The following is a 15,693-nucleotide window of genomic DNA, read 5'->3' as shown; positions in this document are numbered from 1 at the left end:
TCCGAAAGCTTGCATAAGTTAAACCTCTGTGTGTGTGTGTGTGTGTGTGTGTGTGTGTGTGTGTGTGTTCTCCTGACACCACTTAGTGAGTAGATTTTTTTTTTTTATCTATCCAATTACATTATATTGTCAACAATTGATTATTTTCAGTCTTTTATCGTCTTCCTTCTTTATTTCTGTCCACCCTTCCTCTTTCTGCGTTTTGTGTTTCTCAATGTCACTTCAGTTTTCTTCAGACAAACTGACTATCTTCACATTTTGAAGCTTTAGAAAAGGAATGTGCCGAGACTTTCTTTCTGTATTTCTGAATAAAACAATCTGTAAGGCATTGACATGCCTCTTCATTAGAACTTTCAGTTAAATGAAGAGATTCATCATTGCAAGCAGTGCCCTTTTAGGTATAACATAAAATTAACAATGAGGAAGACCTTGATGATTCACCTGGGTTTCAATCATTAGCTGCTACTTTGATTTACATTAATGATATCTTAATCCCAATAAATAACCGAAGTAATATAGTAATAGACTTTCTCTCAAATTAATTCTGATCAAAATTCACAACTGTGGCCCAAAAACATCTGAAACAATAATCAAACAAGTTCATGTAAGATGGCCATGTGCATTTGCAGGTTTACATCGGTATTCACTTGCTTTTTAAAAAAAAAAAAAAAAAAAAAGCAAGTGAATACCGATGTAAATGAAGAGATTCATCATTGCAAGCAGTGCCCTTCTAGGTATAACATAAAATTATCAATGAGGTAGACCTTGATGATTCACCTGGGTTTCAATCATTAGCTGAATCACTCCTTTTCACTGATAGAGGAAATTAGTACCGTAGCTTAAATTTTCAGTGATCGGCTATCATTAAAAGAATGTGTGTATAAACAGGGTGGTCAGGCAGTGTCTGGAAAGCTTGTAAGGGTGTTGCAAGGTAGGTTGTACTGGGAAGTTACTGTTAAGAAGGAAAAAAACAGTGAACCATTTTACGGCTAATTATCATTGAAGTTAGCCAAGCAGGCCATTGGGCATGCAGGTTGAAGCAGCCCCCTCATAGCATGGAGGGTAGTGCATGAGACTGCTAGGCCTTTGGCTTGGGTTCGATCATTACTACCATCCTAAGTTATCATCTCTGGCAGGCTGCTTGAATTTGCACAGGCAATGGCATGATTGACTAACTTCAATGCAAATTAACTCGGAAATAGTGCATCATATTGAATGTTTTTCTTAACAATTATTCCTCAGCACATTCTAACCCGCAACATCCTTACAAGCTTTTCAGACTGTTTCTCATCACCCCGTATTTTAAACATGTATACTCAAGGAAAAGTGTTTTTTAATTGTAAACAATAATTCAACATGCTAATTTTTTCTTTACAGTATGAAATAGCAAAATCAGAATTAGATGTATATGTGCTGCCAGAAAAGACAGAAAATGAAAAATTGAAGCAATTAAAGAATGCCTTACAGGAGGCGCAAGAATTATTGCAAGCAAAAAGAGAGTAAGTAACTCACAGTGTAATGACATCCTAAGTTACTAAGTAGGATTGTTTGTTCATATCTTGGTATAGCTGTATTAGTTTCTCTGTGGTCTCCATAGCAACATTTCTGGTGATCGTTGAAATGTTTCTACAATTGTTCACGAAAATTAATTAAAAGACCTGAGGTGGCTAGAATGAATTGGCAGTAGTTACTAAATTCCATGCATAGCTCAAATAATTATCTTAATAGTCGGTGCCTTCAGTGTGACAGTAGTACTGGTATAGTGGGACATCAGTTATGAGAGCATATGTAACTTTATTATATAAAATATGACGTATGATGTACATTTTTGAACAGCAGTAACAAACAGATATTTGAAGAAGAAAATTCTTTTGTGGCAGGTGCTTGCTTAGCTCATCTCTGTATTAAACAGCATCACTCCACCTTTGCAAAAAAGAAACTATTGGTTGAAACCTAGGTTTATATTTCATTTGTGTTTTAGATAAGTATGTTGGAAATACTAAAAGTGCACAAATGAAGGCTGCTGCAGTTACTAATATTGAAAAACACCACGATTTTAACAAAACAAATATCTTCTATGAATAGCTAACAAAGAAAGATCGTTTTAATGTAGAACATAACTGTAACATATCAGTGAAGGAGCTTGCTGTAATATAGATGCAAATATAAGAAAAAACATAAGGAAATACTGAATTAAACTAGAAGCTCCCTTCAACTGGCTGGCTCAGTCTGTTCACAGGTTAGAGAAAGGCAAGGGCATACCACTCTCAGTAGAGCCCGGTTCTTACAGCTGGGCATAGTTCAGCAGCAGCAGCAGCAGCATCATCATCATCTCTGTGCAAAGATTGTATATGTTTTTTAGTTCGGTATTATTCATCCATAATTTTAAGTTGAAGTGGACAGTAGTTATTCAATTATTCGTGTTCTATTTATTTTGTTACAAGAGTTTGCATATTTTTGATTGCCGGCCGGTGTGGCCGAGCAGTTCTAGGCGCTATAGTCTGGAACCGCACGACCGCTACGGTTGCAGGTTCGAATCCTGCTTCGGCAATGGATGTGTGTGATGTCCTTAGGTTAGTTAGGTTTAAGTAGTTCCAAGCTTGAGGGGACTGATGACCACAGATGTTAAGTCCCATATTGCTCAGAGCCATCTGAACCATATTTTCGATTGCCCATGTAGAGTGAGTTAACTGTGTGATCAAGTTTTCTGCTGCTTTAAGTGTTAGTCACTTCATTTACTTGGTGTCTGCAACCTTTGCGGTCTGTTTCTTCTTTCTCAGTTAGTCCTGTACTGATTGGTTAATAGATTCGTAGATTTATTCATGATTATATGTGGTATTTTACATAGCAGGAAAGGGGAGGGTCTTCGTTTGTTGTGCGTGGATGTACGGAGAATTAGCCGCTGTCTGGAAACGGGTAGAAGCTGTGTTGACCATTGTTGGCAAGGCTGCTGCTCTAAGCTGCAGTGACATTGGGGCACCAGTGGCGAAAGCTGACACACTTACAGTGCTGCTAGAATCCCCTGGCAATACTGGTGCTACTGTGTCTTCCATTGCACATCATCTGAACGGTTTTCCCTCCTTTGAGAGTGAGTGGCAGACCTGTTTCGTGACATATATGGGGACGGTAGTCAAAAGTGCGAACAGACCACGTGGTTGTTGCCTTATCCCTTACGTGCAAGTAAGAGGTGCTGCCCAATGTTCATAACGCAGTTAAGCCAGCTCATCTGTTGGGACAGTGTCCAGACTTAGGAATATTTGATAATCAGAGGTGGGTGTGCTGGTCATTGAGAACTCTATCAGGCAGGCAACGGAGCCCCTGAGGGCAATAGTGAGCAGATCAGAAAAGAATGCATGTGCACTCAGTGTACTTGTTGGGATATCTAATTAGAGATGGTTTTGAACACACTGAATCCAACTGGCCGCAAAATGTGACTCATATTGGCATGAACAATGCCTGCTGCATGAGTTTTGAGGCCATCCTTGCTTCCTTTCAGCATTTGGCTGAATTAGTGAAGGCTTCTAGCATTACGTGCTGGTTGTTAGCTCAGCTCACTATTTGTACCATCTTACCCAAAGTTAGTTCTGGTCCTCTGCTTTGGAACACAGTGGGAGGTCTAAACCAGAGGCTGAGACAATTCTGTGATGATACTGGTTGTAAATTTTTCAACTTACAGTGTCGGGTAGAGAATTGTAGGGCTCCCCTTAATAGGTCGGGAAGTGGCTACTTGGGTAGCAGAGTACTTGTACCATGCAGAAGAGTTTTTTTAGGGTAGAAGAACCCCTCTTTGCAATCAGTGATGACTTTTCATGCTGAAATCGAAGATAGATATGCCACATTATTCTCAGAATGTTTGTCCTCTGAGATTGAAAATACAAAATATTACCATAATGTTTCTGAACTGTAGCAGCATCCATGGTAAGGTCCTAGAATTGGTACTGCTAATTAAAGGTAATTATGCCCAAATAATACTCGGAGTTGGTTGAAACTGGAAGTGAATAGCAACGAAATCCCAAATTCAGATTAGAATATCCCAAGGGTATGTTAGATGTCATAGATGGTAGCATATTTATTTGTTCAGGTTATTGCAGATCCTGTATGTGAAATAGCTTGTGTAAAGGTAAGCATCAACGGCGAGTCAAAAAATGGTAATAGGATGCGTTTTAGATCGTTTGTGCCAGAAATTGGTTTCAGGGCACTTCAGAGATGAATTGGAAAATATGACTAATAGGGACTACTTCAACTTGTCATCTATAGAATGGGAGTGTCACAATTAAAACTGGTGCCACTGAAAGCGATTTGTGTGAGATTATTCTGTATGTCTTGTCTAAATACTACTATGAGCACATAGTTAAAGAACCAACACGTATGGGCAACATACATTGTCCTCGACAGTGAGTGTTCATCAGAGACAAGGGTATCAGAAGTGTTCCAGGTAAGTGTGATAGGACCATTCTTGTCCCCCCCCCCCCCCCCCCCCACCCACATGAAGGGTTTGATGGCTATGGTAAGGATCAAGCTGCAGCTGCAGCTGTTCGCTGATGGCACTGTAGTATACAGGAAAGTACTGTTAGTGACTGTAGAAGGATACAGGAAGACTTCGGACAAATTTCAATTAGTTGTGATGAATAGCAGCTTGCTCTAAATGTAGAAAGATGTAAGTTAATGCAGGTTAGTAGGAAAAACAATCTTGTAATGTTTGAATAGTGTTAGTGATGTGTTGCTGGATACTGGTTGATTAAATATTTAGATGTAACATTGCAAAGTGATATGAAATGCAACAGGCACATAAGGTTGGTAGTAAGGAAGGCTAATAGTAGACCTGGGGTTATTTGGAGAGTTTTAGGGAAGTGTAACTCATCTACAAAGGAGACTGTGTATAGAACACTGGAGACAGATTCTTGAGTACCGCTTGTACTCTAGTGTTTGCAGTCCCCAGCAGTCAGATTAAAGGAAGGCTTGGGAGCAAATCAGAGGTATGCTGCTTTATTTCTTAACATCGATCAATGCACGAGTGTTACAGAGGTGCTTCATGAACTGAAATGGCAATCCCTGGGGGAAAGACACAGTTCTTTTGGTGAAACACTGTTGAGAAAATGCAGAACAGAGGTATTTGCAGCTGAATGTGAAACAATCCTTCTGTTGCCCTCCTACCTTTCATGATTAAAAGATTCGAGAAATAAGAGCTCGTACGAAGGCATATAGATAGTATTTTTTCCCTTGCTCTATTTGCAAGAGGAATAGGAAAGTAAGTGACCAGTAATTGTACATGGTGCTCTCCACCATAACCATACAGTGGTGTGTAGAATATGTATGTATGTATCTATATATCTATCTGTAGAATGTCTTTACACTGCCGAGTAACTAACAGGCCTGAACTTTCCTAATGACTTAACACAAAGGAGGGAATCAGTGATCGTAGGGCTGTGATAGCATTCGTGACTACAGGCATTACAAGGAATATTAATAAAGATGGGATAGTGTTTTAGGCTAGCAAGAGTGACAGGGGACAATTGGAGCATATCAAAATAATCATCAAATATTCAGTTCTAAGGACAAAGATGTAGAACACAAATAGGCAAAACTCAGAAGCATTGTAAAATATGCCTTGCATTTAGTATGTGCCAAGTAGTGTTTAGAGGGATGGAAAAGACCGATGGAGGTTCCGTAACAGCAAAAGAAAAGTGAGCTTCCTCTTGGATTTAAGACAAATCCAATACTGGTAGACAAACAGAAGCTGAATGAAGCCAGAGTGAGCTTGAGGATTATGATGCAAAAAGCATTTAATGAACTTCAAATTAAAATTTTATCAAATCGTCTGACTAAAAATTTTAATTTTTGATCTAATCTAAAGTCATTAAATGAATCAAAATCATCTATTAAGTAACTCAGAGACCATACTTCCACTGAAACCATTGACAGAAGTTGAAAATATGGAATTCGCTGTTCAGATATTTTTTTCACAATGGAAGACCATATTACAGTTCCGCCTTTCAGTTGTCACACAAATTCCAAGTTGGTGGATGTCGTGACAAGTGATCGCTTGGTAGAAAAAAAATGAAAACAGTCAACAGTAAATAGGCAATTTGCTACCCTTCTGGCCATAGTCTCTCATATGTCACTAGAGCAATGAAAACTACCTAGCTATTGGAAGAAAGTGGGAATAATTTCCACTTTCAAAAAGGGAATTGAACAGACTTGCACAATTATAGACCTACAGTGCTGAAATCAGTCTGTTGTAGAATTATGGACTTGCTCCTATGCTCACACATTGTGATGATCTTTGAGAACAAAAATCTCCTGTATAAAAATCAGCATGGGTTCTGCAAATAGAAATCTCTTTCTGTTTGTCCTCAAGATACAGAGCACCATAGACAATGGTGCTCGGTTTGATGCTATGTTCCTTGATTTCCACTAGGGGCCAAACCACACAATAATCCTGGGTTCGGTGTGGGGCTGCGGTGAGGTGTGGCGTCTTGTGGAGTTGTGAACCACTGAGGGCTACGGCAGGACGAAGCCTCTGTCGTTTCTAGGTCCCCAGTTTAATACACAATACACAGTAAATTAGGGCCAGAAACGACAGAACAGATGACAGGATTCAAGTATATGGTAACTTGGAATGGGGAAGATTGGCATTTTGAGCAGGAGCTGTCAGGATGCTGCTGATGAAAGAGGCATTTCAAAAGCAGAAAAGACCGTTAGCTAGTGGTCTGAATACAGAACTGAGGATGCAACTAGTGAAATGTCTGATATGGAGTGTGTCCTTGTATGTAGCAAAAACATGGACATTGAGAAGGTAGGATGGGAGGAGAATTGATGCTTGTGAAATGTGGATATGGTGGAGAATGGAGGAGTCGATGAAAATGAAGAATTGGAAGCTAAACTGGATAGGACTTGATTTGAGAAGAGATTACTTTCTAGTAGAGGCAGTTGAAAGTTTTATTCTTGGGTAGAGAAGGCAGGGCAGAATAATATATGTGCTGTATTTCACCAGTAGACTGCAAGGAGGGTAGCAAAGAATGAAGAGGAAAGTGGGGGACAGAGAACTGTGGAGGGTTAAGGCAGATAACCAAATGATGGTTCTGATCAATTGGAAGAGTAAGTTTGTCATAAAGCATTATTTCCCCTGTGGTTTGATTTTGTGACTATTACCTGCATCATTCTTTTGCTATCTTTTAGTACCAGCATATGGAAAACTATACCATCTTGCTTAAACTAGGTCTTCAGTCTCCCTCTCAAGAATATACGCCAAAAGGTATGCTCACAAACTTCGTACTTCGGTGAATGATTCAAATTATGTGCAACATGTACAATTGAATGAAAAAAAGGCAGTATTTGTTGGGATCAGGCACATGTGTATCTTGACAACCATCCAAAATTGAGCTGAATTAGTAAATGAAGTACACTCCTGGAAATTGAAATAAGAACACCGTGAATTCATTGTCCCAGGAAGGGGAAACTTTATTGACACATTCCTGGGGTCAGATAGATCACATGATCACACTGACAGAACCACAGGCACATAGACACAGGCAACAGAGCATGCACCCCCCCCCCCCCCCCCCCCCCCCCCCCCCCAGGGGGTCCACAACTCTTTTGTGGACACGTGCGTAGCGAGCACGGGACCCCGAGCTAATGTGGCCCTCCTTCCTTTCCGGGCTGCATACCTTCCCTTTGCGGACGCTTGTAAATGTACCGCACTCTTCGCCTTCCTTGCTTGTATGTCTTCATCTTTCTTCGTCCTTCTCTTTTCCTTACCTCTTCTCTTTACCTCTTCTCTTTACCCTTTTCTCCGCTGCGGCGTTTGAGACCTCTCTTCTTTCCTTTCCCTCTCTCTTTCTTCCTCCCTGTGCGTGTCTGAAGGCCGACCCACGCACTTCAATGCGTAGCCGGTGACGGGGTAACGCGTAATTCCCCGCACCGGGTAGACAGGTAGGACACGTACGTACCCCCTGGTAACGGCCAGGCCCAGGGAGGGGTGATTACCCGAGCTGATACCTTCCGAAAGTGCCGATTGGTCCCTCCATCCGTTTGTCGGGAGGTGTGACCTGAGGTGTGAACAATCACCTAAGGCGGGTGTGCCCTCGGTGAGGGCCCCCACAAGGGAGGAGCGCGCCATCGGAGACGCCGGTAATCATGGGGGATTCTTCCGCAATGGTTTCCTCACCTTCCACTATGTCTGCTCACAAACGTAAGTTGACTGAGTCTCAGCCACAGACGGTTCTTCCATTGTTGCCACAGTTCCTTGTTGTTTCTCGGTCTGACGAAGGTCACGACTTTTCCACGGTCAACCCTTTCATTATACAGAAAGGTGTCGATGCAATTGCGGGTCCTGTAAAGTCTTGTTCCAGATTACGGAATGGCACCCTGTTGTTAGAAACACACAGTGCCCTCCAGGCTCAAAAATTGCTGCGTACTTCTCTGCTCCACACCTTCCCTGTCCGGGTGGAACCGCACCGTACCTTAAATTCCTCGCGTGGAGTCGTTTATACACGCTCCCTCGATGGATTGTCTGACGAAGAAATTCAGCACTACCTGTCTGACCAGGGCGTCACGGCTGTTCATCGGGTTATGAGAAGGGTTGACTCGAACATCATTCCAACCCGCACTGTCTTCTTGACATTTGACAAAGTTCAACTCCCATCAAAAATCAAAGCAGGCTATGAGATAATTTCCGTTCGCCCTTATGTCCCAAACCCTACGCGTTGCTATCGATGTCAGCGGTTCAATCACACCAGCCAGTCCTGTTCCAATCCGGCCAAATGTGTAACGTGTGGCAAGGATGCCCATGAGGGTGCTTGTCCACCTCCATCCCCTCGCTGCATCAACTGTATGGGTGACCACGCTGCTTCCTCTCGAGATTGCCCTGTTTTTAAGGACGAAAAACTCATCCAGGAAATAAGAGTGAAGGAAAAGGTGTCGACTTTTGCTGCTCGAAAATTATTCGCCAGTAGACAGCCCACTGTGCCTCAGAAAGGAAAATACAGCACTGTCCTTGCTTCTCCTCGGCCAACAAAGGAGGCGGCCACGCAGACTTCCGACCTCACCTTTAGTACCACGGTCGTCAGATCGGCCAGCGCAAAGATCGCCCGTTCAACCTCACCACTTTCGCCTGCCCACTCAATGGCTCACCCTTCGTCGGGTTCTGCAAAATCTCGAGCCCAACAGTCAGACGCCAAGTCTTCGAAAAAAGAGCATTCTCGTGAAGAGTTTTTACGTACCGCAACTTCACAACCATCGGTTCCTCCTTCATCTAAACATCATACTTCCAAGAAGGCTACGAAGAAACACAGTTCCTCTCCTTCTCCGCCAAGGCGTGTCCCATCTACAGCACCACCAGGCAGAAATCGCCCTCGGCCGTCTTCTGTGTCGCCGAGGCGCACTGCTGGTGGCCGGTCAACTGGCCGATTGTTGGTGGCAGGAGCTGCTCCTGACCAACCTATGGATCAGGATCTTCTGCCTTCGACTGAATGCTATTCCATGCTGTCGGTCGCAAGCTCTGAGCAGTCGTTGAGTTGACAGCACCCTTGGTCACGTTCCTCCATTTTCTGTTCACCCTATGTCCATTATCCACTGGAATATCCGCGGCATTCGAGCCAATCGGGATGAATTGTCGATCCTCTTACGATCCTACTCGCCGGTCATCTTCTGTCTTGAGGAAACAAAGCTGCGTCTCCATGACCGCTTTGTTCTCCCTCTTTTTCAGTCCGTCCGATATGACCTCCCCTCTGTTGAAGGCACTCCAGCCCATGGAGGACTCATGATTCTGCTCCACGATACTCTCCATTATCACCAAATCCCCTTAAACAGTTCCTTCCAAGCTGTCGCCGTCCATCTTTCCCTTTCTGGATACACGTTCTCTCTTTGTACGGTATACATTCCATCGTCCACACCAATGGCACGAGCTGATCTCCTTCATCTTCTTGGTCAGCTTCCACCCCCCTATTTGCTGGTTGGGGACTTCAATGCCCACCACCCGCTTTGGGGATCTCCACATCCTTGTCCACGTGGCTCCCTATTGCTAGACGTCTTCCACCAAGCGGATCTAGTCTGCCTCAACACTGGGGTCCCCACATTTTTGTCTGCCTCCACGACAAATTTATCTCATTTGGACCTTGCGGTCGGTACTGTTCCGCTAGCTCAGCGCTTCGAATGGTTCGCCCTTCATGATACACACTCGAGTGACCACTTTCCATGTGTTCTTAGACTGCACCCTCAACTGCCATATATGCGCTCGCGACGCTGGAAGTTTGCCCAAGCCGATTGGACACTTTTTTCGTCTCTAGCGACATTCGATGACCGTAGCTTTCCAAGCGTCGACGATGAGGTCACACATGTTACCGACGTTATTCTCACCGCTGCGGAACGTTCAATACCACGCACCTCCGAATTGCCCCGGCGCCCCCCAGTTCCTTGGTGGAACGAGGCATGCCGTGACGCAATATGTGAGCGGCGACGTGCTCTTCGCATTTTCCGTCACCATCCAACTTTGGCCAACTGTATCCGATATAAGCAGCTCCGTCACGTCATCCGCGATAGCAAGAAGGCAAGCTGGAAATTCTTTATTAGCTCATTTCACACCTTCACTCCCTCCTCGGAAGTTTGGAGTCGGCTTCTGCGGTTCTCAGGCGTGCCTAGTTTCTCCCCGGTCTCTGGGCTCACTGTCGCGCATGATACCTTAGTGGACCCCGTCGCAATTTCTAACTCATTGGGTCAGCACTTTGCTGAGATTTCGAGGTCTTCCAATTACCCGCCAGCGTTTCTCCCGAAGAAACGTGCAGCGGAAGTGCGACATCTTGCTTTCTCCTCTCAAAATCACGAAAGCTACAATACTGTTTTCTCCATGCGGGAACTCCAACATGCCCTCTCTTCTTCTCGCTCCTCCGCCCCAGGACCGGATGGTATCCATGTCCAAATATTGCTGCATTTATCAACCCATAGCCTGCGTTACCTCCTTCGCCTTTACAATCGAATTTGGACCGACAGTACCTTTCCCAGGCGATGGCGGGAAGCTATTGTCGTTCCCGTTCCGAAACCTGGAAAGGACAAACATCTCCCCTCTAGCTATCGCCCCATTTCTCTCACGAGTAGTGTCTGTAAGGTTTTGGAGCGTATGGTGAATTACCGTTTAGCTTGGCGGCTGGAATCACGCAGTCTTTTAACACCAGCCCAATGCGGATTCCGAAAGCATCGTTCTGCCGTTGACCATCTTGTTGCTCTCTCCACTTATATCATGAACAATTTTCTCCGGAAACGCCAAACGGTAGCAATATTTTTTGATCTGGAGAGAGCATACGATACCTGTTGGAGGACAGGCATCCTCCGCACACTGTTCTCTTGGGGCTTTCGAGGCCGGCTGCCCCTTTTTCTTCGCGAATTTATGGCAGAGCGCACATTTAGGGTGCGGGTGAACACTACTCTCTCCCGTACTTTCTCCCAAGAAAACAGGGGTACCCCAGGGCTCCGTGCTGAGTGTTGTACTGTTTGCCATCGCCATTAATCCAATTATGGATTGTCTCCTTCCTGATGTCTCGGGCTCCCTCTTTGTGGACGATTTTGCGATCTACTACAGCTCTCAACGGACCAGCCTGCTTGAAAGACGTCTTCAAGGATGTCTCGATCGCCTCCACTCGTGGAGCATCGAAACCGGCTTCCGTTTCTCACCCAGTAAGACCGTTTGTGTTAATTTTTGGCGACGTAAGGAGTTTCTTCCGCCCTCCTTACATCTAGGTCCTGTCAACCTTCCGTTTTCCGACGTCGCTAAATTCTTGGGTCTTATGTTTGACAGAAAACTGTGCTGGTCCTCCCACGTTTCCCATCTTTCGGCTCGCTGTCTGCGTTCCCTTAACACCCTCCGTGTCCTGAATGGTACCTCCTGGGGAGCGGACTGAGTGGTCCTTCTCCGCCTCTATCGCGCCTTAGTGCGCTCGAAATTGGATTATGGAAGCATAGTCTACTCCTCTGCTCGGCCGTCTATTCTTCGGCGTCTCGACTCTATCCACCACCGTGGATTACGTTTAGTGTCTGGAGCTTTTTACACCAGCCCTGTGGAAAGCCTTTATGCTGAGACTGCTGAACCTCCGCTGTCCAATCGGCGGGCAGTCCTTCTGAGTCGTTATGCTAGCCATCTGTCTTCCATGCCTGCTAATCCAGCCCATGACCTTTTTTTCGACGCCTCCTTTGATGTCCCTACTACCCCCGGGAGTCCGTTTCCGTCAACTGCTCCATTCTCTCTCCTTCCGCTTTCCTAAAACCTTCTTGACAACTTGAGGTACAGCACCGCCTTGGCTCCGTCCCCGGATCGACTTGCTCAGAGACCTATGTCAATTTCCCAAGGATGGTACCCCTACACTTGTCTACCGTCGGGCATTTGCTGCTCTATGTGCACAAATGACGGAAGCCACATTTATTTACACCGACGGCTCGAAAACATCGTTAGGTGTAGGGAGTGCCTATATTGTTGGCGACACCCCAAATCACTTTCGGCTTCCCGACCAGTGTTCGGTTTATACTGCGGAGCTTTACGCTGTTCTCCAGGCTGTCCACTACATCCGCCGCCATCAGCGGATACAGTACGTAATCTGCTCAGATTCTCTCAGCTCTCTCCTAAGTCTCCAAGCTCTTTACCCTGTGCACCCTCTGGTCCACCGGATTCAGGACTGTCTGAGCTTGCTCCACCTGGGGGGCGTCTCAGTGGCGTTCCTCTGGCTTCCGGGACACGCTGGTATCTGTGGGAATGAGGCGGCCGATATAGCAGCCAAGGCTGCAGTCTCTCTTCCTCGGCCAGCTATTCAGTCTCTTCCGTTTACCGATCTACGGAGCGGTTTATGTCGCCAAGTTGCTCATTTATGGCATGCGCATTGGTCAACACTTCCCCATAATAAATTGCGGGAAGTGAAAGCCCTTCCTTGCGCTTGGACCTCTTCCTCCCGAACGCGTCGTCGGGAGGAGGTAATTTTAGCTAGACTCCGGATAGGGCACTGTCTTTTTAGCCATCGACATCTTTTAAGCGGTGATCCTCCCCCACTCTGTTCCCACTGCTCTCAGCTGTGGACGGTCAGACACCTTTTAATTGAATGCCCGTATTTTAATCCGTTACGCTCCCGTCTACAGCTATCGCCTGATCTATCGTTGATTTTAGCAGATGACATGCGCTCAGCTGACCGCGTCCTACAGTTTATTAGTGACAGTGAAATGACGTCAGTCATTTGATATTTTTTTTTGGGACAACCAACTCCTTTCTATAGTGGATTTTTAAGCATTCCTTCTGCCTTTAGTTTCTCAAATTTTATGACTTTGTTCCCCTTGCTGCTGATTTTAAATTTCGTATTTTTCCTGTTTCCTACGTCACGGGCTGGGCGCTAATGACCATAGAAGTTTTGCGCCCCAAAAAAAAAAAAAAAAAAAAAAAAAAAAAAAAAAAAAAAAAAAACAGAGCATGCACAATGTCGGCACAGCAATGCAGGCTGCTATTCTCCCATGGAGACGATCGTAGAGATGCTGGATGTAGTCCTGTGGAACGGCTTGCCATGCAATTTCCACCTGGCGCCTCAGTTGGACCAGCGTTCGTGCTGGACGTGCAGACCGCGTGAGACGACGCTTCATCCAGTCCCAAACATGCTCAATGGGGGACAGATCCGGAGATCTTGCTGGCCATGGTAGTTGACTTACACCTTCTAGAGCACGTTGGGTGGCACGGGATACATGCGGACGTGCATTGTCCTGTTGGAACAGCAAGTTCCCTTGCCGGTCTAGGAATGGTAGAACGATGGGTTCGATGACGGTTTGGAAGTACCGTGCTCTATTCAGTGTCCCCTCGACGATCACCAGTGGTGTACGGCCAGTGTAGGAGACCGCTCCCCACACCATGATGCCGGGTGTTGGCCCTGTGTGCCTCGGTCGTATGCAGTCCTGATTGTGGCGCTCACCTGCACGGCGCCAAACATGCATACGACCATCATTGGCACCAAGGCAGAAGCGACTCTCATCGCTGAAGACGACACGTCTCCATTCGTCCCTCCATTCACGCCTGTCGCGACACCACTGGAGGCGGGCTGCACGATGTTGGGGCGTGAGCGGAAGACGGCCTAACGGTGTGCGGGACCGTAGCCCAGCTTCATGGAGACGGTTGCGAATGGTCCTCGCCGATACCCCAGGAGCAAGAGTGTCCCTAATTTGCTGGGAAGTGGCGGTGCGGTCCCCTACGGCACTGCGTAGGATCCTACGGTCTTGGCGTGCATCCGTGCGTCGCTGCGGTCCGGTCCCAGGTCGATGGGCATGTGCACCTTCCGCCGACCACTGGCGACAACATCGATGTACTGTGGAGACCTCACGCCCCACGTGTTGAGCAATTCGGTGGTACGTCCACCCGGCCTCCCGCATGCCCACTATACGCCCTCGCTCAAAGTCCGTCACTGCACATACGGTTCACGTCCACGCTGTCGTGGCATGCTACCAGTGTTAAAGACTGCGATGGAGCTCCGTATGCCACGGCAAACTGGCTGACACTGACGGCGGCGGTGCACAAATGCTGCGCAGCTAGCGCCATTCGACGGCCAACACTGCGGTTCCTGGTGTGTCCGCTGTGCCGTGCGTGTGATCATTGCTTGTACAGCCCTCTCGCAGTGTCCGGAGCAAGTATGGTGGGTCTGACACACCGGTGTCAACGTGTTCTTTTTTCCATTTCCAGGAGTGTATATCAGATATGATGGCAGATGTGAGTTTGTCCCATGAACAGAATATATCTGTTGACGTATTTTCAGTTCAAAGGGAAACTGTAGCATACAACTATTTGTAGAATTAATGCTTATATTTGAACATTAAAAAGATACGTATTGGCAGAAATATTGAAGATTACTTTCTTGTGTCCTAAAATTGTTTTTATTTAGGTACAGTAGGACAACTATAACATTCGTGGGTAATGTAGGTAACATGGCAATATTGAAAAATTCGAATTTATGGTAATTTGCATATTTGCACACAAAATGCATTGTTTGAGCTTGCATTGTTTGATATGCATGTTAATTATTTTTTTTAAACAGACTTATCAAAATTGAACATTTAAGTTTTTTAATTTTAAACAGTCGTATCAATTATGTATTCTTATAAAAAATATTGTTATACTCACTTGGGTTCTTTTTGTTAGAATACTGGTTTTTATATCTTCCAGCACACATCAGATTTGAAGCAGGATTGTATTTTCAGACTAAAAAGCTGACAGTTAGTTAATAAATCCAGGTTGATTGGTCATGGCCCATTTTCTTTGCAAACGGTTATGACAGTTCTTAGATTTAATTTTTAGATTTTGGCATTTCGTGTGCATTCCATGCAGACATAATCTTACTACATTGGGTGGACATACAGTGAAACAAAAATGTAAGTACATACAGAGTGCATGATTGCTGAGAACGTAATATATTAATGGATTATAGTAACTGGCAAGAAATAAAATTCTTCTAGATTATAAGGTATTAAGGTACAAAATTAACTTTGTATTTAGGTGTAATAATAATAATAATAATAGCAGAAATCATAGTAATCTGGTAACAAATGTGCTTAAAAGAAACTTATGCTTGCCTTCCACCTATAAAACAGTCCGTTTAATCAATGGAAACAGTGGATAGGAGCACTATTGGGCATTCTCAAACCAAATTCAATATTTTGATAGTAATAATCCCCATAAGTTGTTTGTGT

The 15,693-nt window shown here is 44.9% G+C and overlaps 1 protein-coding gene across 1 annotated transcript in view; it reads left to right on the top strand.

The window, feature by feature from the left end:
- Nucleotides 1–15,693, top strand: part of LOC124554672 (structural maintenance of chromosomes protein 4-like) — a 261,721-nt gene that overhangs the window by 132,887 nt on the left and 113,141 nt on the right. The window contains exon 9 of the mRNA XM_047128292.1: nucleotides 1,378–1,499. Coding sequence (XP_046984248.1) covers nucleotides 1,378–1,499 — 122 coding nt within the window. The remainder of the gene's footprint in view (nucleotides 1–1,377; nucleotides 1,500–15,693) is intronic.

This window comes from Schistocerca americana, chromosome X (genome assembly GCF_021461395.2).
Source record: "Schistocerca americana isolate TAMUIC-IGC-003095 chromosome X, iqSchAmer2.1, whole genome shotgun sequence".
Taxonomy (NCBI): Eukaryota; Metazoa; Arthropoda; class Insecta; order Orthoptera; family Acrididae; genus Schistocerca; species Schistocerca americana.
The sequence above is the reverse complement of the archived record's forward strand: the minus strand, read 5'-3'. Positions and strand labels throughout refer to the sequence as shown.